At 36.1% G+C, this 27,810-nt stretch overlaps 1 protein-coding gene across 5 annotated transcripts in view; it reads right to left on the minus strand.

Annotated features, from left to right (window-relative positions):
* The window catches only part of USP25 (ubiquitin specific peptidase 25), a 158,862-nt gene that overhangs the window by 60,068 nt on the left and 70,984 nt on the right, over positions 1 to 27,810 (minus strand). For all 5 annotated transcript variants that reach the window (XM_043893206.1, XM_043893204.1, XM_043893203.1 and 2 more), the window contains 5 exons: positions 27,548 to 27,634; positions 18,248 to 18,385; positions 15,644 to 15,720; positions 9,919 to 9,992; positions 5,134 to 5,282 (listed from right to left, as the gene is read on the minus strand). In XM_043893206.1, coding sequence (XP_043749141.1) covers positions 5,134 to 5,282; positions 9,919 to 9,992; positions 15,644 to 15,720; positions 18,248 to 18,385; positions 27,548 to 27,634 — 525 coding nt within the window. The remainder of the gene's footprint in view (positions 1 to 5,133; positions 5,283 to 9,918; positions 9,993 to 15,643; positions 15,721 to 18,247; positions 18,386 to 27,547; positions 27,635 to 27,810) is intronic.

Below are 27,810 nucleotides of genomic sequence, written 5' to 3' on the forward strand. Positions count from 1 at the left end.
CAGGAGTGCAAGGGATTTCACTTTTTCATTTTAATGCTACTCAGGACAAGAAGGGATAGCCAGACACTCCCTAAATTATTAAAAAAAAATATTATGGGTGTGTTGAGCTCTCTGATTTTTAAGTACAGCAGTATATAAAAGAGAATTTTAAATAATATAAAACAACAATACATTTTTTTCCTTTCAAAGTATTTTCCCATTTAGTAACAACCTATACTTAATTCTCTGATAAGCCATGAGTTTTGTGAAACACAGGTCACTAAAGGTAAAAATGATGCTTATATCCTTGATATCTCAAAACACATAGCATCATTATTACTATTCTTATTACTACATTATATAACAAATGGACAGGGGTAATAGATTTTTGCAGTTAGTAAAAAGGAACAGTATTGGCAACAAAAGTACTCCTGAATTTACTCTAAATATAAATCTGAGCTGTTAAAATATTTTCTAGAGAGAATGTAGTCATTTCTAAGAGTTAATAGCAGATTCTTCTATTAAGATGATTTAAATATCTTGCTTTTGTGAGCTTACATGTATATTGGGGGGGGGGGGCGAATAAGAAAAAACAGACTTATTACTGCAAATTCCCCACAGAACATCAAATAAAGCTAGGATGTAACTAAGCCTTAGAGGAGAAAACTTCCAATTCCAATTCAAAACTCAAATTTCAGTCATTTGATTGTCTTCACTCCTTTGCCCTATTTATCTCCTATATAATGTCTACATATATCTAATATGGCACATGTAGGTATTAAATCTGTAATGTAGTTTTTAGCTAAAGCTCTGTAAAATTTCTCTCAGCACTTTGATTATAACTTGTACAACCCTGAAGGGAAATTTGGCAGCACTTACATTTCTAAACGAGTATGCCCTGTGACCTAAAGATTCCATTTCTAACTATCCTTCATTCCAAAGTGCGCAAGGTTATTTATAGAAAGACATTCTTTGAAATAATTGTTTATCCAAAAGTTTCACAGAAGAATTAAATCAATTTAATTTTATAAATACTAGCTATGGTGATACTATGCAGGTTCTAAAAAGAATGATGAAAAGCTATATATTGACATGGAAGGATGTTCACAATATACTGGTAAGTAAAAAACAATGCAAGTCTCAAAATAGTATGAACAAATACAAACACATACAAACAAATACAAATACAAAATATGTGCACATCTAAAAGGATGTACATCATAGTACTAGCAGTGAATACCTACACCAGAAGTGAGATGTTTACTCTTTGAAATTCTCATCAATAGGCAACGAAGAAATAGTTCCAGGTTTCTTGGAGAGATTAACTCATCTATAAATGGCATACCATTTAATTAAAAGTTATGATTTAGAAAAAAATTTGGAAGTAATTATTTTACATATGACCATTTTTTATTTATTCAGTTGATTCTTGGTATGTCATTAAAGAAATGTAAATTCTTATAGCCCACTGAATGTTTCACCATAGCAATTCTGGAGACAAGTTCAGTTCAGTTCAGTTGCTCAGTCATGTCCGACTCTGCGGCCCCCTGAATCGTAGCATGCCAGGCCTCCCTGTCCATCACCAACTCCCGGAGTTTACTCAAACTCATGTCCACTGAGTCAGTGATGCCATCCAACCATCTCATCCTCTGTCGTCCTCTTCTCCTCCTGCCGCCAATCCCTCCCAGCATCAGGGTCTTTTCAAATGAGTCAGCCCTTCGCATCAGGTGGCCAAAGTATTGGAGTTTCAGCTTCAGCATCAGTCCTTCCAATGAACACCCAGGACTCATCTCCTTTAGGATGGACTGGTTGGATCTCCTTGCAGTCCAAGGGACTCTCAAGAGTCTTCTCCAACACCACAGTTAAAAAGCATCAATTCTTCGGCGATCAGCTTTCTTTATAGTCCAACTCCCATATCCATACATGACTACTGGAAAAACCATAGCCTTGACTAGACGGACCTTTGCTGACAAAGTAATGTCTCTGCTTTTTAATATGCTGTCTAGGTTGGTCATAACTTTCCTTCCAAGGAGTAAGTGTCTTTTAATTTGATGGCTACAATCACCATCTGCAGTGATTTTGGAGCCCAGAAAAATAAAGTAAGCCACTGTTTCCCCATCTATTTGCCATGAGTGATGGGACCAGATGCCATGATCTTAGTTTTCTGAATTTTGAGCTTTAAGCCAACTTTTTCACTTTCCTCTTTCACTTTCATCAAGAGGCTCTTTAGTTCTTCACTTTCCGCCGTAAGTATGGTGTCATCTGCATATCTGAGGTTATTGATATGTCTCCCGGCAATCTTGATTCCAGCTTGTGCTTCATCCAGCCCAACGTTTCTCATGATGTACTCTGCATATAAGTTAAATAAGCAGGGTGACAATATACAGCCTTGAGGTACTCCTTTTCCTATTTGGAACCAGTCTGTTGTTCCATGTCCAGTTCTAACTGCTGCTTCCTAACCTGAATATAGGTTTCTCAAGAGGCAGGTCAGGTGCTCTGGTATTCCCATCTTTTTCAGAATTTTCAACAGTTTATTGTGATCCACACAGTCAAAGGCTTTTGCATAGTCAATATAGCAGAAATAGATGTTTTTATGGAACTCTCTTGCTTTCTCAACGATCCACGGATGTTGGCAATTTGATCTCTGGTTCCTCTTGCCTTTTCTAAAACCAGCTTGAACATCTGGAAGTTCACGGTTCATGTATTGCTGAAGCCTGGCTTGGAGAATTTTAAGCATCACTTTACTAGCGTGTGAGATGAGTGCAATTGTGTGGCAGTTTGAGCATTCTTTGGCATTGCCTTTCTTTGGGATTGGAATGAAAACTGACCTTTTCCTTCCTACATTAGTTGGCCACAGCTGTCTTGCAGAAACACTTTTAAAAAAATGTTTGCTGCATCAAAGTAAAATCAGTAATTTTTATTAAATAATAGCGTAAGAGATAAAAGGTATTAACATCAGGGGTTATGCCAATTTAAAAACAAGCCTAAAATGCTATTCATTGGTGTTTATAGAGAAATAAAATAGTTTTTTTCTAAAGGACACAATGGAATGAAACTATTATTTAAGGGCATTACTAAAAACTTTTAAGATATTCTACTCTGGTCAGTGATAGTCACTTAAACTAGGCTGACTTATTGAAACTACCATGTCCAGCAAATCTAGGCAACTGAACTAGTAATCACAGGTAACCATATTAGCCATTATTGAGGAACTAGCTATTATTCAGTTCCTATTATCTTAACTGAATTTAAATACTAGAGAAGATGACAAGTCACTTGTATACCTTAGGCTAGGTGGGAAAATCTAGGCAGAAAATATATATTGCAGTATAGGGCAGTCAGAGTATGAAGCCAAAGACAGAAAACAAACTAAATCTTCTAAAAAATAAATGATGACATTCAGAGTCAATGTAAGAAAAGTATTTTCAACATCTAGGAATATGTGAGAAATATTATTTACTTATTATTATATTTACCAATAAATCATAATATGTTTCATTTATAAGTTACTTAACATTGTAAGGAAAAGGCCATTCCTTCTCTCCCTGCACAAATCCACTCTTCTTCTATTTAATAGCAAACAGACTGCACTTTATAAAGCTCTGTTTTCCTGTTCCATCTTGGCATCCTTGGAAAGTTCTAATGTTTAAAGATCTGTTTCCCAATCAGTAAGATAAATAAGCTTAATTTAAGTATTCTTAATTAAAGGTCTATTATCAGAGTCACCTGTGAGCTCTGGTGCTCATGTACCATATCCCTTCCCTAGATTCTGATTTGATAGCTTTGAGGTGGAATCTAGGCATCTGCTGAGAATCACTTGAGTAGATGATCTATATGGTAGACACACAACGTAGGCACACCTACCATTGGCTCAGTTGGTAAAGAACTTGCCTGCAATGTAGGAGACCTGGGTTCGATCCCTGGGTCGGGAAGATTCCCTGGAGGAGAGCATGGCAACCCACTCCAGTATTCTTGCCTGGGAAATCCCATGGTCAGAGGAGCCGGTGGGCTACAGTCCATGGGGTTGCAAGAGTGGGCCATGACTTAGCAACTAAACCACATGTAGAAAGAAAAACTATTTCAAATATTTTCTCTCTCTCTCAAAAAAAAGGCAAAAAATAATAATTATTTCCTTTTTGTTTGAATGTGTGAGGGAACACAAGGAGATGAGGATGGCATTAGAAATTACATCTTTTTAAAAAGCACATAATTCAAATAAAAATAATTGATTCTCAAAGATATAAGAACCTAGTCCCTCTTCAGATAAACAGAGATGCAATCACTTAATAATTATTAAGTGCCTATTCAAAGATAAAAACCTTGGAAACTTTTTTAATACTACTGAGACGTTTCCCTCAGTCAACGTGCATCACGCACTTCTATCTGCTGGTAACAGGGTTACAGGACAGAGACCATACTGCCCAAGGCACAGAGTGGTGGATGGCCCAGACGAAGACCCCGACAGAGCTGACACGGAGACGGCTAGCAGCAACTGCTTAATGATGACTGATTTTGGAGCACACGATCTGTCCTTTCCTTTCTAATATTCTGCATGAATATATGGATAGAAGGATATACAAACTGAGCTAGAGAGATGAATCGAGAGATGAACATAGGTTACCAGACAGAGGCCAGTGGAGACAGATAAACAGGTTTGTAATATCTATTTTAATTCTCTTTTCTTGAGAAAGCAAGTTCTTCCATCTGCCCTTCAGGTAATTGTAACAGTAATTTTGCAAGAAAAGAAGTGTAGTGTTGCCTCCTTGGGCCTGACACATTCCAACATGTTTGATATAAGTAACATACGTCTATGCAGAATTCCACCCTAACATCAGTGTTTTCCTTCCTTACTTCCAGCACTAGCATGCTGTAATGGCTGGTACCTTGACTGAAAAGTCTTAAAAGACTGAACAGTGTCCTAAATGAGGATTTTAACATAAAATTTTGAGAAAAGACTTTAAATGAAAAGTTAACGTAGATTATAGACTGTATTGACTCTGCAGTTTTCCCCCAAATGTCTAAATTACCATAATTAAATTCAAAAACATTTTCTGATTATTCTCTCAATTATTAGGTAGCTATACAGTTAGGGCCTTACTTAACAACACTGTAGAAGGGACCTATAGGAAAGGGGAATGAAGATGCTAAACTCACCTCTTGACCGGATTTTCCTGAATTTTCTGAATGCAAAGACTCAATTTCTCCTTCAATCATAGCAGCTTCTAGGCATTCATGTAGATCTTTGAATCCATTGACCTGAAGTGGGTACTGACCAAACATTTCAGTATTTTCAAATTTTTTACCTATAAGAAAGGAGAAATTCATATTCCTCAATATGGCCTTTTAGCTTCTAAAAAGTAAATAAATGTATATATTAATTATCTCCTCAACCTAAAAATTATACCTGTTTATGTTTCAGACAAATAGATGGGGAAACAGATGTTTACGTTTCAGGCATATAGATGGGGAAACAATGGAAACAGTGACAGACTTTATTTTCCTGGGCTCCAAAATCTCTGTAGATGTTGACTGCAGCCATGAAATTAAAAAAGACACTTGCTCCTTGGAAGAAAAGCAATGGCAAACCTAGACAGCATATTAAAAAGCAGAGACATTACTTTGCCTACAAAGGTCTGTATAGTTAAAGCTATGTTTTTTCCAGTAGTCATGTATGGATGTGAGAGTTGGACCATAAAGAATGATGAGAACCAAAGAATTAATGCCTTCGAACTGTGGTGCTGAGAGAGTCTTCTGAGAGTCCCTTGGACTGCAAGGATATCAAACTAGTCAATCCTAAAGGAAATCAACCTTGAATATCCATTGAAAGGACTGATGCTGAAGCTGAAGCTCCAGTATTTTGGCCACTTGATGTGAAGAGCCGACTCACTGGAAAAGACTCTGATGCTGGAAAAGACTGAAGGCAGGAGAAGAAGGGGACAATAGAGGATGAGATGGTTGGATGGCAAAACCGACTCAATGGACATGAGTTTGAGAAAACTCTGGGAGATGGTGAAAGGAAAGCCTGGTATGCTGTAGTCCACGGGCTGCAAAAAGTTGGACACGACTGAGCAACTGAACATTTCAGACAGTTGTAGTTACTATTGTTTTCCTACTGGCTTTTACATGCATGTAAGTATATTCACATACAGCTATGCTATAGATATTAATTACACACTCATATGTGTATACGTAAATATATTCGTGTGTGTGTGTGTGTATACGTTTATTCTTTAAAAAAGTACCTTTTAAGGGCAAGATACTGTACTAACATTGAGAATACACATAGCAGCATACAAAAGTTATAGGGTCTCTGAGCTGAGGAAACTTTTAGCCTCTTGGAAAAATGCAATATGCACATTAATTGCACATACAGCTACGAACAAATATTATTACAGATGTCAGAAAAGGTGTGGTGAGATAGAGTGCTATAAGAAGACATGGAAGGGGACCAAATCTAGTCTTCAGGGCTGGAAAATGACATTTATGCTGAGACTGCAAAGGTGAATAGGAGGTGGCCAGGCCAGAATTGGAGAGCCAGAGTATTCCTGGCCAAGAACAGCACAGGCAGAAACTTTCAGGTTGCAGAGAACTTGGCACGTTTAAAGAATTAAGGGAAAGGAAGTATAGCTTAGGGGAGCAAAATGGACATGACAATGAAGAGTTAGGTGGGAGAATCAAAACAAAATTCTTAACCAAGTCTAGTAGCCCTTGTTAAGAATTTTTTTCCCAGTATATTCTGAATATAATGGAAAATCACTGAATAATTAAGTATAGGAATAAGAGGCTCAGATTTACATCTCTGAAAAATACTTATGGTTTCTGTTAAGTGATAAGGCTGGTATGTGACTATATAGAATCCACCTATAAATAAAAGTTGAATGGAATCGGGAGTTAATAATAAAAGTGTATAAAAACATGAAGTAACACATACACACATTTATAAATATATACAAAAGGAAGCACCAATAGGACTTGATTGACTAGTTCATAGGCAGGATGGGGAATAGAAAAGAAAGGAAGGTATCAAGAATGATATTCAGATTTTGAGCATGAACAACTGAATTGATTTTTATGTAATGAAAAGGGCACCAGTGAAGGAAGAGTAGAGGATTTTTTTTTTCTTTACTTTTGTGTTAAGGTAGCAGGGAAAATCACTGGTTTAGAACGGCCCATGATATTTTATGTTGAGAAGAGCTAGACATAAATAAGTCAGTAACTAAGACTGATGTGAAGCTATAAACTGAATAAGTAGTAGCTTATTCATAGCAGGAAATCAAGGGAGTAAATTAGATTGTCCAAGGAATTAGCAAACAAGAGGAAGAGGATCAAAGCTGGGTCCCAAGGCTCTCTTACATTTAGATATAGAAAGAAACTACAAACATAATTCCTAAAAAGTAACAACAGAGGCATGAGAAAGCCAAGATAATATGGTGCACTAGAAGTCAGAGAAGTATTTTCAACAAAAAGGCAGGTAAAAGGAAGAGGAGGAGGAGGATTGGAGTCAACAGCATTAATAGTTGATAAGAATTCAATGAGAACTGAGAGGGATCCAACGGACTATCCAATGGACTAACACATTTAGGAAATTAATAACCCTCAAAAGCCCCCTTTGAGAAGAAGTCTGGAGCCAGAAATAAAAATGAGATAGGTCAAATAAATGGAGAGACAGCAGAGAAAAACAAGATCCTATCTTTAAATAAAGGAGATTATTTCTGAATAAGACTAACTGAAAAAGAACGTGAAGGGATTTTATTTTTTTTAATTTTATAGATATGAAATACCAGATCATGTCTAAACATTGATGAGAACGACACAGTGAAATGAAGAAGCTAAAGATATAGAAATAAAAGCAAGATAAAGGACAGAAAAAGACCTGAGAGAAACCATGAAAAGATGAGATTCTTAGCACACATAGCCATTGATATTAGACAAAATAAATCCTTTAGTACCTGGAGTGACAAAGAAAAGAATGTGGTGGAGGTAGGAATGGATCCAGGTTGGGAAGCTTAAAGCTCATAAATCTGAGGAAGTCACTTTTCAGAACTATGACAAAAAAAAATTATAAGCACAAAATCAGATCCATGGCCTTAGCCAGGATCCATGGTTAGGTTTCATAAGTTTCAATGTCAATCTATGAAATCCTAGGTAAGGACTTTTTCAGAAAATGAAGAGACAAAGAAATTATATTAAACATAGAAAAACTGGAAATTGCTATTGCAGAAAATGGGAAAGAAGACAGTGATGAAGACAAACAAAGATGAGTGCCAGGGAGGGTTAACGGACTGGGACTAGTGAAGCTTAGAGTCACTGCAGCTTCATGACCCACTATCATTAGCCCATTTGAGTGATTTCCTCCTAACAACAGTCAGGTTCTCAGTACATGCAGAGAGAAGAGGATAATTCCACGAGGGCCAGAGACTAGCCAGAGAGGGGGTGCCAGAAGGGGAAGGGGGAAAGGAGCTTTAGCAATGTATAAGGAGGGTCATAACGGACAAGGAAGGAAAGGAAAAGGCTGAGAACAGAATGGAGGGATCAACAGCCTAAGAGTTCTGGTAGAGCTGACTGAACTTATGCAACAGAGGACTTTAGTAAACAAACTGAGAACTACCCTACCTCAGAGTCGCCAGTCTAAAAAAATGCATTAGGAAGATATACGTAAAAATGAGAAGAAAGTGCTCTAAAATATATTGTTAACAAAGCAAATACATAGTTCATCTGGAAATGTACTGAAATCACATTTATATAGCACAGCAACATTGAAACAACATACCAAAACCAAGTACAAAGACTTCAACACTGATGGAGAAATTTTAATCATCCTTTCTAAGAATCCAGGAAATTAAGGTAGAAGTGCTCATGACGAGTGTAATATTATCAACAGTGCACAGTCACAATCTGATTAGAGCTCCTCAACTTCTACAGATAGTGTTCTACTTCAAATAAAAACTAGTATGACAGTATGGACATCCTAAATAGGAATATAATTCACTATGTAAAACATCGCACTATTCATATAATGAATATTTAGCATTTGAGGCAAACAAAATGTACTGACAGCCCAGTACAGCCTGTAGCACATCTGAATCCCGAGTTAGTCTCTGCCTGTTTCCAAATCTCAAACTATAAAACTATATTCAAACAAAACTTCATGGCAATCCATCACTTAAGATCTTCAAGAAAAATCAAATCCCCAAATTTTATACTTTGGGTAATTTGGGTGAACTTTCAAAAGTTGACCCATAGGACCATTTGGGAAAAACAGTTTTTCAAAAATGTATGCTTTGAAACTTAAGTGATTTTATTACTTGACGTATATTTTATGAATCAGTTTCCTGCCCTTGTTAAGAAAACCAAAGAGTAACTCTTTAGGCCTGGATTTTGACTAATAGGAACACTATCACTTTTAACTGATTTTTTTAAAGGTAAGAGTACAACTCTTCCTTGAAAACTATATTCTAAAGAATTTTATAATCACCCCCTAAATGGGAACCCTGCAAAACCCTGACTATGCTAAATTGATAAGTATAGCTTTTAACCTGCATAGACATGAAACCCTCAAAAGCAGTGACCATCATACCAAGCCCCAGTATTAAACTCTAATATTATTTTTTAAAGAGGCACCAACTGCCACCTTAACAATTCACAGTATCACAGAACCTTTTCCAAGGAAAGAACATCAAATCAACATTAGCTGAGTATCAATTAGCATGTGATAATAGACTCTGTACTTTCCTTTATGTGCACTCAATTCTTTGCTTTCATTTTTCTTTTTTTCTTTGCTTTCTATATAAATGATTAGCATTAGCAATGTTAACAGAAACTACTAGACAGAGGAAGTCAAATTAAAAACCATTCCACAAATACAGCCACTATTGTGACAAAGGACCTAACAATTAATAATATGTCAGTTGTAATAAAGAAGTAAATATGCAACTGTACCTTCAAGCACTCCCACAGCTAGGAATCGTCCATAGAACAACTCTACCATGGGGTTCTTTGGCTTGTCTTCATCCCTAAAAATCACATTAAAATTATAAATGTGACTACAATTTTTAATTTTTAAAACTGTAATAGAGAAAAGGTTAAAAGAACAATAACAGATGCCAAGACAGTAACGTTTATGCAGTTATTATGTATTTGGCTCTGCTACTCAGTGTTGAGCCAAGATACTTAAATTTATTCTGTTTCTTCACGTGTCAACTGAGAATATTAAAGCCACAAAGCTGTTGTAAGGGTTAAAAACTGTGTGGGACCTCACTGTAAGAAGATATGAACCCTGTTTTTATTCACAAAGTGCCTGATCATTCCATTATCATTTAGAGTAGGGACTTTTAGTCATATAATACATGCTTATTTGGACTTGATGGGAAAGACGAAAAACCACTCTTGCACACTGGCCATTACCAGTAAAATAACAAAATACCAGTTTTGAACCAAGTAGCTAAAGAGGTACACCAATCTTTTGTAAAGTTTCATGTTGCTGGTAAAATTAGTCATCTGTGAATTTTCCAAATTCTTTAACAGATAAATTTGTTTTCTTGTTTTTTTTTTTTGCTTGAAGCAAGTAGAAATGGACAATTTTTAACTTTTTCTTTAGTGTTTTATACCCTGTGATCTAAAAACACAAAGTTTATCTTGGCCTTGGTATATAAAAGTATGTTTTATCCATAACTGTACAGACTTATTCTTCATAAATTTTGTGTTTAAATTAATAAAACTGATTTACTTTTTAAAATGAGAGAAAGATACTATTTGTCCCTTGAACTGTTACATGCACCCCCATTTAAACCACAGAACAAGTGGAGGGAAATACTTCACTTAAGCCTTGCAACAACTCTGAGGTAGTATGGTGGTCATTAGTGTTGTACAAAAAGATTTCCAGCCCTCTACTTTCAGATACATAGTAAGAAGCACTTTCCCATCTACTTTCTATTTAAATTTGAAAAAAAAAATCTGAATTGTGATAAAATACACACAATATAAAGTTTACCATCTTAACCATCTTTAAGTGTTCAGTTCTGCAGTGTTAAGTACATTCCCAACTGTTGTGGAACCAACCTCTAGAACTAATTTCAGCTTGAGAAACCCACTGAACAACTCCAAGTTCCTCCCTCCCATCAGGCCCTGGTAAACGCCATTCTAACCTTCCATTTCTCTGTAAGTGACAACTCTAAACACATCGTATAAGTGAAATACAGTGATTGTCTTTTTGTGACTGGTGTATTTCACTCAGCATCATGTTTTCAAGTTCATCCATGTTGTAGCAGGCATCAGAGTTTCCTTATTTGGTAAGGATATTCCATTGTATATGCATACCACATCTGTATTTCCATTCATCCATGGACATAATCAGTCACTTCCAACATTTGTCTATTGTGAAGAATGCTGCCATGAACATGAGTGTGCAGCATCTCTTTGAGACTCTGCCATAAATGCTTTTGGATTTAAATTCAGCAGTGGAATTGCTGGATCATCATGTGGTTAATTTTTGCTGTTCCGTCTTTATAAATGCAATTGACAAACAACTGTAAGATATCTGAAGTGTACAACATAATGATTTGATGTATGTATACACTGTGAAAGGATTCCCTCTATCAAATGATAATTCTACTATTAATTTTTTTAAGGAACCATCATAATGTTTTCCACAGCAGCTGCACCATTTTACATTTCCATCAACAGTGCAAGAAAGTTTCAATTTTTTTCACATTTCAATACTTTTTATTTTCTGGGTTTTTTTTTCTTTTTGCTTTGCACAACAGAATGTGAGTGGAGGTAATGTGTGTCATTTCTGGGCTGTAACTTTGCGAGTCAATATACTTTTCACTGATGTGGTGATCCCAGAAGGCTGGGATGAGATGAAGCCTCTGTCATCTGATATGGGGGAGAGGAAAAATACAAAGGCTGTCTCTCTTGATGTAAAAGTCCATGAATCTTTAGACATGAAGATTAGTACCTCCATTTTCATGCCGTGTACTGGGTTGGTCAAAAAGTTCGTTCGGGTTTTTCCATGACATCTTACAGAACTTTATCACTAACCCAACAGAAAAACAACATTCCTGGTTTCTCTCTTTATTTTCACACACATACTCCACAGAAAGAGCAATGAAATACCAGGTTGATGTCTTTGACAGAAGAAACTGTAAGAGAGCTGTACTAACTCTGAATTCTCTTTCCAAGGATCTTTTCAATTCTTTGTATCTAAATTTTGGTCTTCTCTCCACTGACCTGTGGTATGCACTGACCCTCCCTAAGGAGTCAGGCTGACAAATTACCCAGAAATCCTTTACCCTGTCCTTCTTTGCAACCTCTCAGAGCTCTTACTCGTTACAGTGCATTTAAGCTTTGAATCTCAGGGACCCAGACTGTTGCCATCAACACAAGTGCAAGGAACACAAGTGAAGAACAATTTAAAACACCTGAGACTTCTGTAATAGAAATGATATATCCACCACTTGCATGAAGAAAAGCTAGACTGACACAAATATCAAAGGCCAAAAGAAATCATCAAAGACAACTTGTATCAGGGACACCTCAGCCTCAGGAATCAGGCTGGTACACAAAGAGTTCAAAGATTTAGAGCAACTGATACAGTACTCAGTGCTTCCCAATCTTTTTAACTTTAAAAAGTTTTATTTCCATAAACAGTAAAGAAAAACCAAAACTACTGAGAAATAAATGAGAAGTAAATACTTCAAGTAAGGCTTGTGATTTCAGATCAAACAGGAAAGTTCTAGATTTGTTTAAAACAGTTTTAGAAAAAGGAGAGAGAAAACTTGTTTGTTCAGTTCAGTCGCTCAGTCGTGTCCGACTCTTTGCAACCCCAGGGACTGCAGCACGCCAGGCCTCCCTGACCATCACCAACTCCCGGAGTTACTCAAACTCATGTTCACTGAGTCAGTAATGTCATCTAACCATCTCATCCTCTGTCCTCCCTTTCTCCTCCTGCCCTCAATCTTTCCCAGCATCAGGGTCTTTTCAAATGAGTCAGCTCTTCACATCAGGTGGCCAAAGTATTGGAGTTTCAGCTTCAGCATCAGTCCTTCCAATGAACACCCAGGACTGATCTCCTTCAGGATGGACTGGTTGGATCTCCTTGCAGTCCAAGGGACTCTCAAGAGTCTTCTCCAAAACCACAGTTCAAAAGCATCAATTCTTCGGCGCTCAGCTTTCTTCACAGTCCAACTCTCACATCCATACATGACCACTGGAAAAACCATAGCCTTGACTAGATGGACCTTTGTTGGCAAAGTAATGTCTCTGCTTTTTAATATGCTGTCTAGGTTGGCCCTAACTTTCCTTCCAAGGAGTAAGTGTCTTTTTATTTCATGGCTGCAGTCACCACCTGCAGTGATTTTGGAGCCCCAAAAAATAAAGTCTGCCACTGTTTCTCCATCTGTTTGCCATGAAGTGATGGGACCAGATGCCATGATCTTAGTTTTCTGAATGTTGAGCTTTAAGCCAACTTTTTCACTTTCCTCTTTCACTTTCATCAAGAGGCTCTCTAGTTCTTCTTCACTTTCTGCCATAAGGGTGGTGTCATCTGCATATCTGAGGTTATTAACATTTCTCCTGGCAATCTTGATTCCAGCTTGCGCTTCATCCAGCCCAGCATTTCTCATGATGTACTCTGCATATAAGTTAAATAAGCACGTTGACACAACATACAGCCTTGACGTACTCCTTTCCCGATTTGGAACCAGTCTGTTATTCCATGTCCAGTTTTAACTGTTACTTCCTAACCTGCATACAGATTTCAGAGGAGGCAGGTCAGGAGGTCTGGTATTCCCATCTCTTGAAGAATTTTCCACAATTTATTGTGATCCACACAGTCAGAGACTTTGGCATAGACAATAAAGCAGAAATAGATGTTTTTCTGGAACTCTCTTGCTTTTTCAATGATCCAGCAGATGTCGGTAATTTGATCTCTGGTAACTCATTAGTTACTAGATCAGAAAAGTTGACACTCGAACCCAAAAGAATTGTTTAGAAGTAACATTAGTAAAATAAGGAAAGATCTCCAAAACCAGAAAAGAATCATCCTTTCAGAAATAACCAGGATTCAGGAAACAGCCAAGTGGCAATCTAGAGAGAGACAGCAATCAGGGAGCTATCTTGAACAGAGGCTACTACATGAGGTGATTACAGAAAGTCTAGACAGATTTCAGAGGAGGAACTAGGGACTTCAGGGAAAGTAGTCAAAGAATTACTGAGAGAACTCCAAAGAGATTCAGCTTCCATAGACGGGGATACAGATAGCATTCACACTCTGGGGAAACATGCTCAATAAATTTTGGGGGTTGGAACTCTAAGGAAAAGTACAAGGAACATGAATTTTACTAAAGAGGAGCCAGCGTGGACAACTGTAGATCAAGTTCACACACAGGCTGTTTGTTGGTCAGACAGGGCAGAATCCTGGTGGAATTCTGCAACACAAAAGAGGTGAAGGTGGGCAATGCCTGTGTGAATAATAAACTACTTGGGCATACTTCTAACTCATATTTCACTAACTCTCACTATGACAGACCCATTAAGACAGCATAGAGGGATAGGGCTGAAAACAAAGTCAAGCAACAAGAAAAAGAAGACATTTGGCCATCAAACAGAACTGGTCCTGTACAAGGTAGGGGGTTAAGAGGCAGGTTAAACTATTAAGAATTCAGCCAAGACCTCCTTAAAAAGAATGGGGGGAAAAATGTAACTGCACCTTAAAGAACTATCCCACCCGGGGTGGGGGGAGGGGGGAAGGAGCAGAAAGAAATATATGCTAAAGGCCTAGAACATTCAAAAGTTGAGAAAACAGCTTATCATAGAGATGATGATCTTTACTGGAGCTGGAACTCAGGTTTCAGAAAGCATCAGCGGCAGATTCAGTTCAGCATCGGGATGGGGAGATTTACCAAATGAAACTAACATAAACAAAGAAACTACCTAGAAGGCAGGTTTCACAAATCTAACCAATTTCATACCAAAATGCTATGGTAGCAACCATTGTGGCGTGAAAATATGTTATTAGAAAGATAGCTTATATTCAACGCAGCACTGAGGGCCAGCAAAGTGACAGTTTATAAGAAAACTGCAACTTAAGAATTCTGATGAACAGAAAAGAAGAGCACCAGACCACAGCTGTTAGCATCATAAACTTCTAAACACTCCAAAAAGGAAGCAGCTTCCAATGATACATTCTAAGTTTCCCACAACAGAACTTTTCCCTCAGATATTGTAGATTTAGTGTCATAATCTAGAGAGATTTCTTCCAACATTAAGTTTATAAGTAGTTGTCTAATAAAAAACCAACTGGCCCTTAATGATAGGCATCGTGGCAGAATTAAAACCATGATTTTCTCCATTTATGACGTCATCCAAAGTTTCTGCCACAGTCTTTAGCAACAGTAACTTGAGTCTGGATTGAACTAAGAGCCAGGAACACTAGAGCTGGACTGAAAGCTAAAGGGTTGAAGCTTCACTTTTGTTTTAAACCTCAGCATTTGTGGCCACAAATTCCAAAAAGCTTATAAAGAATACAGATAACATTTGGGTTGCCATACACTTATCTTAGATTCCTATCTCTCTGTTGACACTGAATACATAAGAGAAGGAAAAAAAAAAAAGTGTTATTTATCAATCTCCTAAACCCCATAAACTAAACTTCACAGTAACTTACGTCTCTTCTTCAGCTTTCATTTGGAAGGCATCTTCTAACCAATCTAATAACTTGTGTGTAAACTCACTCACATCTTGCTGTGGGGAAAAAAAAAAGGTCTTATTGATACTTGAGCCTACTAATGAAAACACTGCAACATAAAACTTACAGCTAGTCTTTTCTAATGTATAATTAACTGACTCCTCACAAAGGTATCATATGAAATGTTTCACATCAAATGCAAGAAATATTTATAACTTAACCAGAGCATAAAATCAGTATTTGAGAAAAACAAGCATCATATTCATAATTATGTGACTGAGTTTCACTTTAGGAGGGAAAAATATATATGTATAAAAATTGATATATATATAAACTCAAACCCATGAATGAGATTTTTTAAAAGAGTTATCATCTCCCCCCAGAGTTCTCTAATGAATCTTTATAAAACAAAGGACCCACATTACCAGAGTTCTTCCTTATACAAAGACTTATTACTGGCTTCTCTCTTAGAAGGAATATGAGCTTTTAAACAATTCATTTTCTCAATTCAACTGTTACGCACCACTTTTTAAGCCATATCTAATTTTACTAAGATATCTGTTAACTTGGATAGGTTGAGTCCAATCAATCACTGACTCCCTGATTATCAAGGTCTACCACCTCTGAAGTTCAAACTGAGTCTCCAATCAGAACCAGCATAATCTTCACCTTCCACAATCCCTTTCTTCAGTTCTAGCTCCCCTGACAAAGATGAACAGGAATAAAGCAGTGGCAGTTGTACTCATCAACTACCATACACTTCTTTCAACAATCTGACCTGGAGTACAGCAAACAGGTTTGTATAGAACCTGCATGAAGAGCAGGGTTGGGTGGGAGGATAAAGCAATTCTTACTGTGACTGACCAAAGACAGATAAGTAAGTGTAAGCAACTTGCTTTCATCAAATAGCCCTAAGTATAGAACAAACTTACTGTTACACATTTCCACAGCTAGAAGTTTTTTTGAAGAGCATCTAGGACAAGATATTTACCTTTTAAAATGTTGAAACTAAGGTCTAGGAAGCATAAATAAATTGCTCCAAAGCCATATGAAGACAATGAAACTTAACACAAAAAGCTAGTTATAAACATCCATACCACCTGTAGTGGGTTAAATTGAGGCCTGTCAAAATATATGTCCACTTGGAACCTCCGAATGTGACTGTATTTGGAATAAGAGTCTTTACAGATGTAAAGAAAGTATGGATCTTAAGAGGAGACCATTCTGGATTAAGACAGGCCCTGACTCCAGTGATGGGCACTCTTATAAGAGGTGGGGGATAGAGGGAAGGAGCAGGCACACAGACATACAGGGGGCAAGGTCATATCAACACAAAGAGATTGGAACCATAAGCCAAGGAACACCAGGAATCACCAGATGGTGGAGGCAAGGAAGGCCTGTTTTTGAGGGCCACTGGAGAGAGTACAGCTCACACGGCCAACACCTTTATTTTGAACTTGTGGCTTCTAGAACTATGGGAGAATCATCCTCTGTTGCTTTGAAATCACTTGGTTTGTGTTCATTTGTTACGGCTGTCCTAACTAATATAATGCCTTAAAACGACTTGCCATATTTTTCTATAATGTTACTTACCCTACAAGGCTATATCTGACAAGAAAGAAAAAGGTTTCATAGTTATCCAATGCTCTTCAGAAGAAAATGTCGGCAGGGGGGTAGGGGGTAAAAATTGAAAACAACAACAAACGTAAGCAAATTCTGATATGACCACCTTTTTTGTTCATTTATCTTTGCCATTTAAAACATTTTTTAAATAACACAGGGAAGGCAGTGGCAAAAATCAGACATCCTTCAGAACTCTCTGCCAAAGACCCTCTCCACACACCCAGATAACAGATATATATGCAAGTACTACAACAACTACACTGCAAATGTAGCAGAATTTTTAAAATTTCAAGTATCCTCTTTATTTTCTGCCCATTACATCACTGTCATCTTATTCAACATTGCTGCTTTATCCTCTGCTACTTTCTTTGCTTCTCTTCTGCTTTCGTTCTTTAATTTCTCTAACTTCTCAAATTATATGTGAAAATGTTGGTATGTTTGCAGACATTTTCTACTTTTACAGGAAAATTTCCAATATTCTTTCTAAGAAATTGATAAAAAGTAACCAAACAGCACTACATAAAGATTGGGAAATAAAAGAAACAGTGACAAAGTTAATATCACTCAGAAACAAAAGGTTTCTGAGTGAGGAATTTCTGCCAGCAAAAACAGGCATATCAAAAGCATGTATACTATACTGACATTGGGTTATCACACCTTGGTGAAGATTTTTAATTACACACCTGTGAACATTTTTCATTTTACCTGTTACTTTCATTTAGTAATTTTAATTAAAATTACAGCTTGATTTATCATATACTATCAAGATTACTGTTTTTTAATTTAAAAGTAAATCTTCCAAATAATCATATTTTAAATGGCTCCAGCTTATTCTTATAAAAATAAGAATTGTTTTGATAATAGAAATGTTATTCTCATTTATCTTTTAAAAACACTGCTTAGGAAGAAAAAATAAAATAAAATAAAAATAGTTAATAAACAAGTAAGCACAAAAGCTACCTGCTGGGAGTCATTTGATTTGAAAGCATCTTTAAGAATCTCAACTGCTCTTGATGGATCAACATATTTCCTTTTAGTACCAACAAGAAGTGCAAAAAGATATCGAAGCTCACGCATAAAAGGCAAATTCCGATGCTCCTATTGAGAAAAAGAAAGAAAAATTCTTAAATGAAATTAAATTTTTTACTGGTAAAGGGATACTCATTTAAAAATTAACCAGAAATTTAACTAATATAGCTTAAGAATGAGTCCGGCATCCTATTATAAAAAAAGAAGAGCGTTGGTTTCAGCGAGGAGACAGAAAGGAGTCAAGCATACAAACAGCAGAGCATCCAGCTTAAGCTCACAATTTCAGCATAAATGCCATATATTCACAGCAAATCATGTCATTACCCAGCCAAGAATATCCTCATTTATGTCTGTTTATTATAATCCTTCCCATTCAGCAAAGCCCAGCTGCTGCTGAGAACAGCAGTAACAAGAGCCAACATTCAATGAGTGTTTAATCACGTACCAGGCACTATTTAAGTACTTGACCCTCAATAAACCCATTTAAGCAAAAAATCCCTCCTCCACCATGAAGTCTTCCCAGGCCCCTCCAAGTCAATAATCTCGTCAAACTCCACATCAACTGAAATTAATGTTTTTCACTTAGGAATGAATCACTAACTGAAAGTGTTATGTGATAATCTTAATTATCAGACTGCTGCTGCTAAGTCGCTTCAGTCCTGTCCGACTCGGTGCGACCCCATAGACGGCAGCCCACCAGGCTCCCCCGTCCCTGGGATTCTCCTGGCAAGAACACTGGAGTGGGTTGCCATTTCCTTCTCCAAGGCATGAAAGTGAAAAGTGAAGTCACTCAGTCGTGTCCGACTCTTAGCAACCCCATGGACCGCAGCCTACCAGGCTCCTCCGTCCATGGGATTTTCCAGGCAAGAGTACTGGAGTGGGGTGCCGTTTCAAATAAGAATGTATCATCCTTCCAGGGTTCCTTTTGCAAGTTCGCTTTTATTTTTTGATAAACTGCTAAGTTTCTCAAAGACAAGAACATCTGTATGTCTTTCACAACTTTTTGCTAAGCAAAACATGCATTCAATTCTTTCTGGTTGATTAAACCAAATACTCCAGATGGAACAAAAACAATCAAATATAAATAATTCATTTTAAAATAAGAAGAAAATGTTTTATAAGATTGTAATTCACCTATCTTAGTGAAACTTGATAACAAATCAGACAACTAGTTGTTACTATGGCTAGCTCTTGAAATAAAAATTTTAATAAAGCTTATATATACCATTTAAATATTAGAAAAAAGTTTCAAGTTTGCAGTTTTGTAGGCATGTGTATGTGTGTACAGTTGATGCCCAGTATAATCAATTAATATAGAAACAGCTGCTCTCAAAATGCATCAAAAAAGGAGTCTTAAGAAATAGATGTAAGGAAACAAAACTGATTCCAAATATTTATCTGATTTAAAAACTACGAATCCACTACAGCAATCAGAAAGTACATAAAGCCTAACATAAAAATGCTAAGTTGTAGAAAACATTTTTAAAAACATGGATTTTATTTAGCATAATAAATTCTATCATCTATGATAAAGAATAAATGCAAAAGTTTTAAACAAGATAAAAAACTGATTCATGATTTTTCTGTGGTACTTACTATTTCACAACAAGGGTTTCAAGACTGTTAATACTAACGATTTTAATCCACAAAGTAATTTTCAGAAATACCCTTAATTTCTTGTGCTCAATCTCTTCATTTATCACTACACCTATGGCAAAAAAGCTTGAGACATTCCTTGCCAAGTAACAAGGATGAAAAAAAAATGACTTTTGAAAATTAAGTGAAATTCTGCTAAGAAGAAAATGTTGAAAGTTAAATACATTAATAAAACATTCTTGGCCAATTCAAAACATTCTCTTGGCCAATTCCTGTGGCTAGAAAAATCTTGAAATTTCAAAAGACAAAATTAGTGAATGCTGTTAAGACTAGCCACTACATGCCCCTAAATTATGAAAATACCACTACATATAGAAACTATTCAAACCTGATTTTTTTTTTAACAGATTTACCAAGATATAACTGACGTACAATATACTGTATATTAGTGTACAATTTTACAAGCTTCACATATGTATATACATCCATGACTGTATCACCACAATCAGTACTTGCACATCACCCCCAAAACCTTCTTCATCCCTCACTCCCCTCCCTAATCATTCCCAAGCAACCATGGTTACTCCTGTATTTTCCAGAGATTTATATACATCAAAATTACACTCCATGTACTCATTTTAGTCTGCTTTCCTGCAATAGGCATAATTATTTTGACCTTCACTCGTATGTACAATCCATTCCATTTTATTGCTGAGTGGGATCCCATTGTGTGGGCAGGACACAACTTATTTATGTATTAACCTGTTCCAGCTGCTGCAGATATTACTGGATGTGGCTTTGTGTGGACATGTGCTCTCATTCCTCTTGAGTCAAGAACCGCAAGGAATTGGTGAGGCTGTATAATATACATTTTTAAGAAACAAACAGTTTTCCAAAGGCACTACATATGCCAGTGAATATATGGAAAATCAAGGGATATGGAATAGCCATAGCAGTTTTACATGTAGTAATATTCTACATATTCAGTGGCAGTGGAATGAGAGTTCTAGGTCCACATTCTAGGTTCACATTCACACTTGGATATGGGCTATATTTTTTAACTTTAGTTCTTCTAGTGGCATCTCTAGTTAAAACAGATCACCAGCCCAGGTTGGATGCATGAGACAAGTGCTCGGGCCTGGTGCACTGGGAAGACCCAGAGGAATCGGGTGGAGAGGGGGGTAGGAGGGGGGATCAGGATGGGGAATATATGTAACTCCATGGCTGATTCATGTCAATGTATGACAAAACCCACTACAATATTGTAAAGTAATTAGCCTCCAACTAATAAAAATAAATGAAAAAAAATAAAAAATTAAATTCATGTTTTAAAAAAAAAAATTAAAAAAAAAATTTTCATTAGTCCTAATTTATACCACTAACATCGAGCATCTTTTAATATAGTTATTTTGAATCTGTTTATCTTCTTTGGTGTTACAATCTGTTGAGATACGTTATTTGTCTTACTACTGAGCTGTACAAATTCTGTATATATTTTACATACAATTCCTTTTTGTGACACGTGTTTTGTTATTATATTCTCCCAAACTGTGGTGTGCCTTTTTAATTTGCATGAATTTTTCAAAAACAAACTTTTCATTTTGATGAAGTCCGATTTATTAAAATTTCCTTGTTTAATTTGTGCCAGTTTGTTGCGGTACTTAAAAAATCTTTTCTTAATTCAGAACCCTAAAATTTTCTGTTTCATCCATGAATTTTTATAGTCTCAGTTCTTTGTTTTAGGTCTACAGTTCATTACATTTTTTTTCATATATAATGTCTTATAGAGGCTGAAAAGTATTTTTCTTCCTATGACATCATTAGTTCAAAAGATTTTCCTTTGTTCACTGAATTTTTTTTTGGCAACTTTGATTAAAACCAATTGCCCCTATGTGTATGTTATATTTCTGCACACTCTATTCTCTTCTAATGATCAATATGACTATCTTTTCACCAATAACGTAGTGTCTTGATCACTAGCCTGATCATTCCTCTAACACTGCCTTTGTTTTTAAAACTGCTATGGCTATTCCATATCCCTTGATTTTCCATATAAATTTTATAATCTGTCAACTCCTATGAAAATGCCAGCCAAAACTATAACTGTATTGCACTGATTCTATAAGCTGGGGACAAGTGATACCCTAACAATACTTAATCAGCTTATTCATAAACACAGTATATCTCTCTACTACTTTAATTTTTCCCAGTGATGTTTTGTAGTTTTCTGTATCTTTTATCTACTTTCCCACTAATATTCCATCTTTTTTGCTCTTACATAATCATTTTTAAATTTATATTTCCAATTGTGTGTTGCTGGTACTAAGAAATGTAACTGATTTTTAAAATAATTTTATTTAGTTATTTATTTTTGGCTGTGCTGGGCTTGCTGCTGCATGGACTTTTCTCTAGTTGGCGAGTGGGGCTACTCTGCAGTTTCAGCACACAGGCTCTGGGGCGTGTGAGCTCAGCAGTGGGGCACTGGGGCTTTGTTACTCTGCAGCATGTGGGATCCTCCCAGGTCAGAGCTCGAACCCACGTCTCCTGCACTGGCAGGCAGATTCTTCACCACTGAGCCACCAGGGAGCCTCTACAACTGACTTTTGCATGTTTGCCTTGTATCATGTAACACTGCTAAGTGATCTGACCCCTTGATTCTGGCACCTTGTTTTTGGTAGAGTACTTAGGATTTTCTAAACAGACAATCAGTCATACACACCAAAAGACAGCTTTGTTTCTTCCTTTCCAATTTGCCTGCTTATTTCTTTTTCTTGCCATATAGCACTGGTTGAGATCACTAATGTTTAATAAAAAAGTGGTGATGCCTGACATCCTTGCTTGTCCCTGATCTTTGAAGAAAAGGACTGTCTTTCACTATTATTAAAAATATTTGCAGGTTTCTCATAAATGAGCTTCATCAAGATAAAAAAGTTTCTATTTCTAGCTACTGAGAGGGATTTTGCCGTAAATAGATACTAGCTTTTGTCAAATCCTTTTCTTCATCTACTGAGCTAGTTTTATGGCTTTTCTTGTCTAAACTGTTACTATGATGAATTATATTCATTTCCCAACACTAAACCAATCTTTCAGTCCTGGACAAATCCCACTTGTCAATGAGGTATTGTCCTTTCCATGTGTTGAATCATTCAACTTGCCCCAATTCTGACACAATTTTTCCTTCTATTATTCATAAGGAATATTGATCTGTAGTTTTCTTTTCTCGAAACATATTTTTCTACTTTTGGTTTCAGTGTAATGTTGGTCTCACAGGGTAAATTTGCAAGTTTTATCTCTTCAATTTTCTGAGAAAACTTGTAGAGAATTGGTATTATTTCTTCCTTAAATGTGTGGTGTAACTCACCAATAAATTTTATTGCTATTGATTTTATTTTTTGGAAAATTAATTTCTTTAATATGAAATACACAGCTTATCTTTTCATCAGTTACATTCCATAGCCTTTGGCTTTCAAAATATTTGTCTGTTGTTTATAATATCCCACTATTCTCTTTTACTGTCTGCAGACTATGCAGTGATTTACACCTCTTTCATTTATTTGGTTATTTGTTTCTTCTCTTTTTCTTACTCAGTCTACCTAGAAGTTTATCAGTTTTACCAATATTCTTAAGCATCTCGTGATTCCATTAATTTTTCTCTATTGTTTCCCTAATGTCTATTTCATAGATTCATGTTCTTATCTTTATTATTTCCTTTCTTCTGCTTTCAAATTAATCTTTTTTTCTAATTCTCTGACATAATCTAATGCCACTAACTTGAAACTCTATTTTCTAATAAGGCATTTAGTTCATATATTTTCCATTAGCCACTACTTTTAGCTACATCTATCTAATTTTGATACATCATTTTAATTTTTATTCAGTTCAGAACACCCTGAAATTTCCATTTTTATTTGTTCATTGTTCCTGGGGTTATTCAGAAGTGTAAATAATTTCCAAATAATGTGGGGATTTTCTAGATATCTTTCTGCTTTTGATTTCTAACTTAATTTCACTATGGTTGGAAAATATAATCTGTATGCCTTGAATCCTTAAAAATTTGCTAAAACTTGTAAACCCTACTTGTTATACCTTCATGGCCAAAGATAAAAATTCCAGAATGTTCTGTTTTTATTTTAAAATTCAAAACTCCCTCAGATATTTGCTCAGTAATATATTTATGGTATTAACCCCAAATCATTTCCTTCTCATATGCTTCTCACTTCTGAGTAGGGAGAATATTGTTTATTTGAAAATATTCACCCTAAATCAAGGCTTTAAATAATATAACCTTATGATTAATAAGGTTATTAATTATATGGTGATTACCTCTAAATATTGTAAGCTTATGCCTCTTTGTTTTGTCAACATTTAATATATGCTTTCCCATCAGTTCGAGGCTTTTTAAGCCAAAAGAGATTATGTGTGGGAATGGGGAAGGATGTGATGTTTACAGTGAGAATCTATCTTTAAATTTCTAATAATCTCCCAATTCTCCTAGACATTAAGATTACAAATAGCACAAATAAATATGGATGTATAAAATTAGTTTCAACCTCTAGAAGCAATAAACAAGTCTATTCACATGCAAATTGATTTCAAAGACTTTATCTCATTCCATCAATCAACAGACATATAATGCTTGCTGCAATTTTAAATTGCTAATAAAAAAAATCCTGCTTAATAATGTATGCAAATACATCTCTGATTTGATCGAAGTGAACCCTCAGGGTTTACTGCTACACTGTTCAGACTCAGTGTAGCAGTAAACACTAGATGAGTTTGCTATAAATTGATTATTAAATAATAACTGACTAAGGGCTTCCCTGGTAGCTCAGACAGTAAAGCGTCTGCCTACAATGCGGGAGACCCAGGTTCGATCCCTGGGTCGGGAAGATTCCCCTGGAGAAGGAAATGGCAATTTTCCAGTATTCTTGCCTGGAAAATCCCATGGACTGAGGATACCGGTAGGCTACAGTCCATGGAGTCGCAAAAAGTCGGACACGACTGAGGGACTTCACTTTCACTTTCTAAGGTTACACTGACACCTTTCTGAAACCTGTGCCTTTTATCACTTCAACTGAATTGAACTGTAACACTAATCAGTGGCTACCTCTAAATCTCACATGCTGGCTTCAAAGTTGTCAAGTTACAATACATACTGCTGTCATCATGTGAAATTAAAGAAATATCCCACTTGTAGAACAATCTTTTATAAAACTGCATGGTATTCTTGTTGAGTGATTTTTCCCAATGGCAGTAATTATTATTAAAATTATTTTAATTTCTTAAACTAAAGGGGTACCTAGACATGCAGACCCTTCCATTAAGAGAAATTTCCCTAGAAAGGTGTTAAAAAATTGGATTCATACATTTCTCTAGTATTCAGCTAAACATTCTCATGACCCCAAACTCTTGTACATAGGCACTGATATCATGACTGTTTTTCAAGTAAGATTATAAAACTAAGTAGGTCTTATTCAATTATTCAAAGAATAAAAGAAAGCTAAACTCTGTAAAGTACTAAAATCCAGGAACACAAAAGAGGTTAAGAAACATATAGGGGAAAAAAGATACTTATGAACATCTAACTGCAAGTAATAATTCTAAATAATCATGTAAATTATAAATATACTTCAACCAAAACATCAAAAGAAACAACTAACCAAATCGTTAACAGAGGGAGACAACAGTCCAAAAAGTTTCATGTAAAAACTGTAATGACTGAAAGGGGTTTGCTTAATTTCTTGGAAGTATAAGTAGTTGGTCAGGTGATCTTAGTTCCCTTCTGAAAATGGTTTTCAATTAGTCTGACACTTTATGGCTAAAGATTACAGCCCAAAAAGCTGGTTAAAAATCAAATTATATTCCCATCAGCTTGCATTATAAATGTTCGACATTTATAATGTGTGCAGAAAATTGTTTTCAAAATGATAGACTAAAAAGAAAACATAATTTAATAATGTATCATTACAACTAACAAAAGATCACACAAAGTTCAACACTTTACTGAAACCTAAAACTTCACTTCTTTGTCCTTGTCTTTATGGCTAGTTTCTTTATGATAAGATCATTAAGTCTTACAGCCAAGCATATTATTTCCATAACTAATCTTTTTCATTAAGTATGAATTTCTGAATGTGAATCAGTCCTATCTTTTGAAAAGCTAGTATGAACAATATAACTAGCAATAGCTGACACCTGGTACTGACTATTGAGAGAGTTAATTCTTAGGTAGGTTGATAAGGAAGGAGTCTGGGTTCTCAAGGAGGAGAAAGGGGTCCGGGCTCTCAAGGAGGAAACAGGGACAAAATGTTTTTTTCTACATTGCTTGATGTTAGTCACATAAGATGTTTTTTCTTAAACTCTGAGTTGTTATGACAACAATCTTTAAGACTAACTTTCTTTACACAATAAAACAACTCATCTTGCTCAAAGGTATGTTTTTCCTTAAGCTGTGTGCTAATGATTATATAACACATGTTTCTTCTTTTTAACAAGAACCTTCTGACTAATTTGGTATCTTAAGACATATGTTGTGGGAGTGGGTCGGGTAAGACCTTTCTTTGTTAGTTCTAATCTTGTTAATTTGTTTGTTGTGGGAGTGAGTCTGGTAAAAGTATATAAGGCCTGGATAAGACTAGCAAGTGGGGCACCTCTGTCCCCCTTCTGATGTCTAGGTCAGAAGCATTCTCTGTCCTTTTTCACTGTAATAAAACTTCTGCCATACAAAAGCTCTGAGTGATCAAGCTTGGTCCCTGGTCCCAAAGCTAAATCTTCTTCAGGACAACTTTAACTGTAAGCTACCACTATGTACCAGGTACTTCTAAGCCCTTTATCTCATTTATTTATTTATTTGTTAATTGTTTTGTTATCTCATTTAATTCTCACAGAAGCTCTATAAAACAACTGCTGTCCTTATTTTCAGATAAGAAAACCAGCAGCAACTAGATCAAGTAACCAGCTCTGGGGCCAGAACCCAGGCAATGTGTCTCTGCCCCTCTGTGCTCTCTGTCATGTTACATTGCCCAACAATATTACACACTGTAGACTCACACTGCAAAAACAGGGCAAAACTAACCTTTAAAGAATTCGTTTACAGAAATAAATGAAAAATGTTTGATTTCCACACAATTTTTGAGAAGGAAAGACCCTGAATTGTAAATGGTAGCCTATTACTCTGACATTCTAAAAAGAAGAAAAAAGCAATTACTAAAGTGAAACCAAAAAAACGGCCTATTACTGACACACATGTGTAGAAAAACTCATATTTACAATATACTGGCCAAGAATAGTTAAGTTACTGTTGTAGTTGAGATTAACAGGTTGACATTCAAATTTGACACTGCTTCAGATTTGATTTCACAAATATCCCAAAAGCAAACTTTCCCCCATGGATCAGCGGGTAAGAATCCACCTTTAATGTGAGAGACACAGGAGACGTGGGTTCCATCCCTGGGTTGGGAAGATCCTTTAGAATAGGACATGGCAACCGACTCCTGGAAAATTCTGTGGACAGAGGAGCCTGGCAGGCTGCAGCCCGTGGGGTTGCAAAGGGTCAGGCACGACTAGGCACATGGCATGGCACCAGAAGCAAACACAGAAGAATATGCTCGACTTAAAAGTCTTTCATAATTTTACCTTTTGGTTTCGGGGTAAATCTTGAACATTTGATGGAGGCTTGTAATTCAGAACTAATCTTCTGAATTCCAAAAGATTGAATAATGACTGAAAAAGAACAACAATTTAAGATAACCAAAGGGAAAATTCTATTAACAGAACTATAAAAATATAACTAGTCTGAGAGATTTATTTTATATACAGAATATTTCCCACTAGCACAAGAAGGCCTATTTTCTCCCTGAGAAAAAGTCACACTTCTTTTATTTAGACATATTCTTGAT

This window comes from Cervus elaphus, chromosome 31 (genome assembly GCF_910594005.1).
Source record: "Cervus elaphus chromosome 31, mCerEla1.1, whole genome shotgun sequence".
Lineage (NCBI taxonomy): Eukaryota > Metazoa > Chordata > Mammalia > Artiodactyla > Cervidae > Cervus > Cervus elaphus.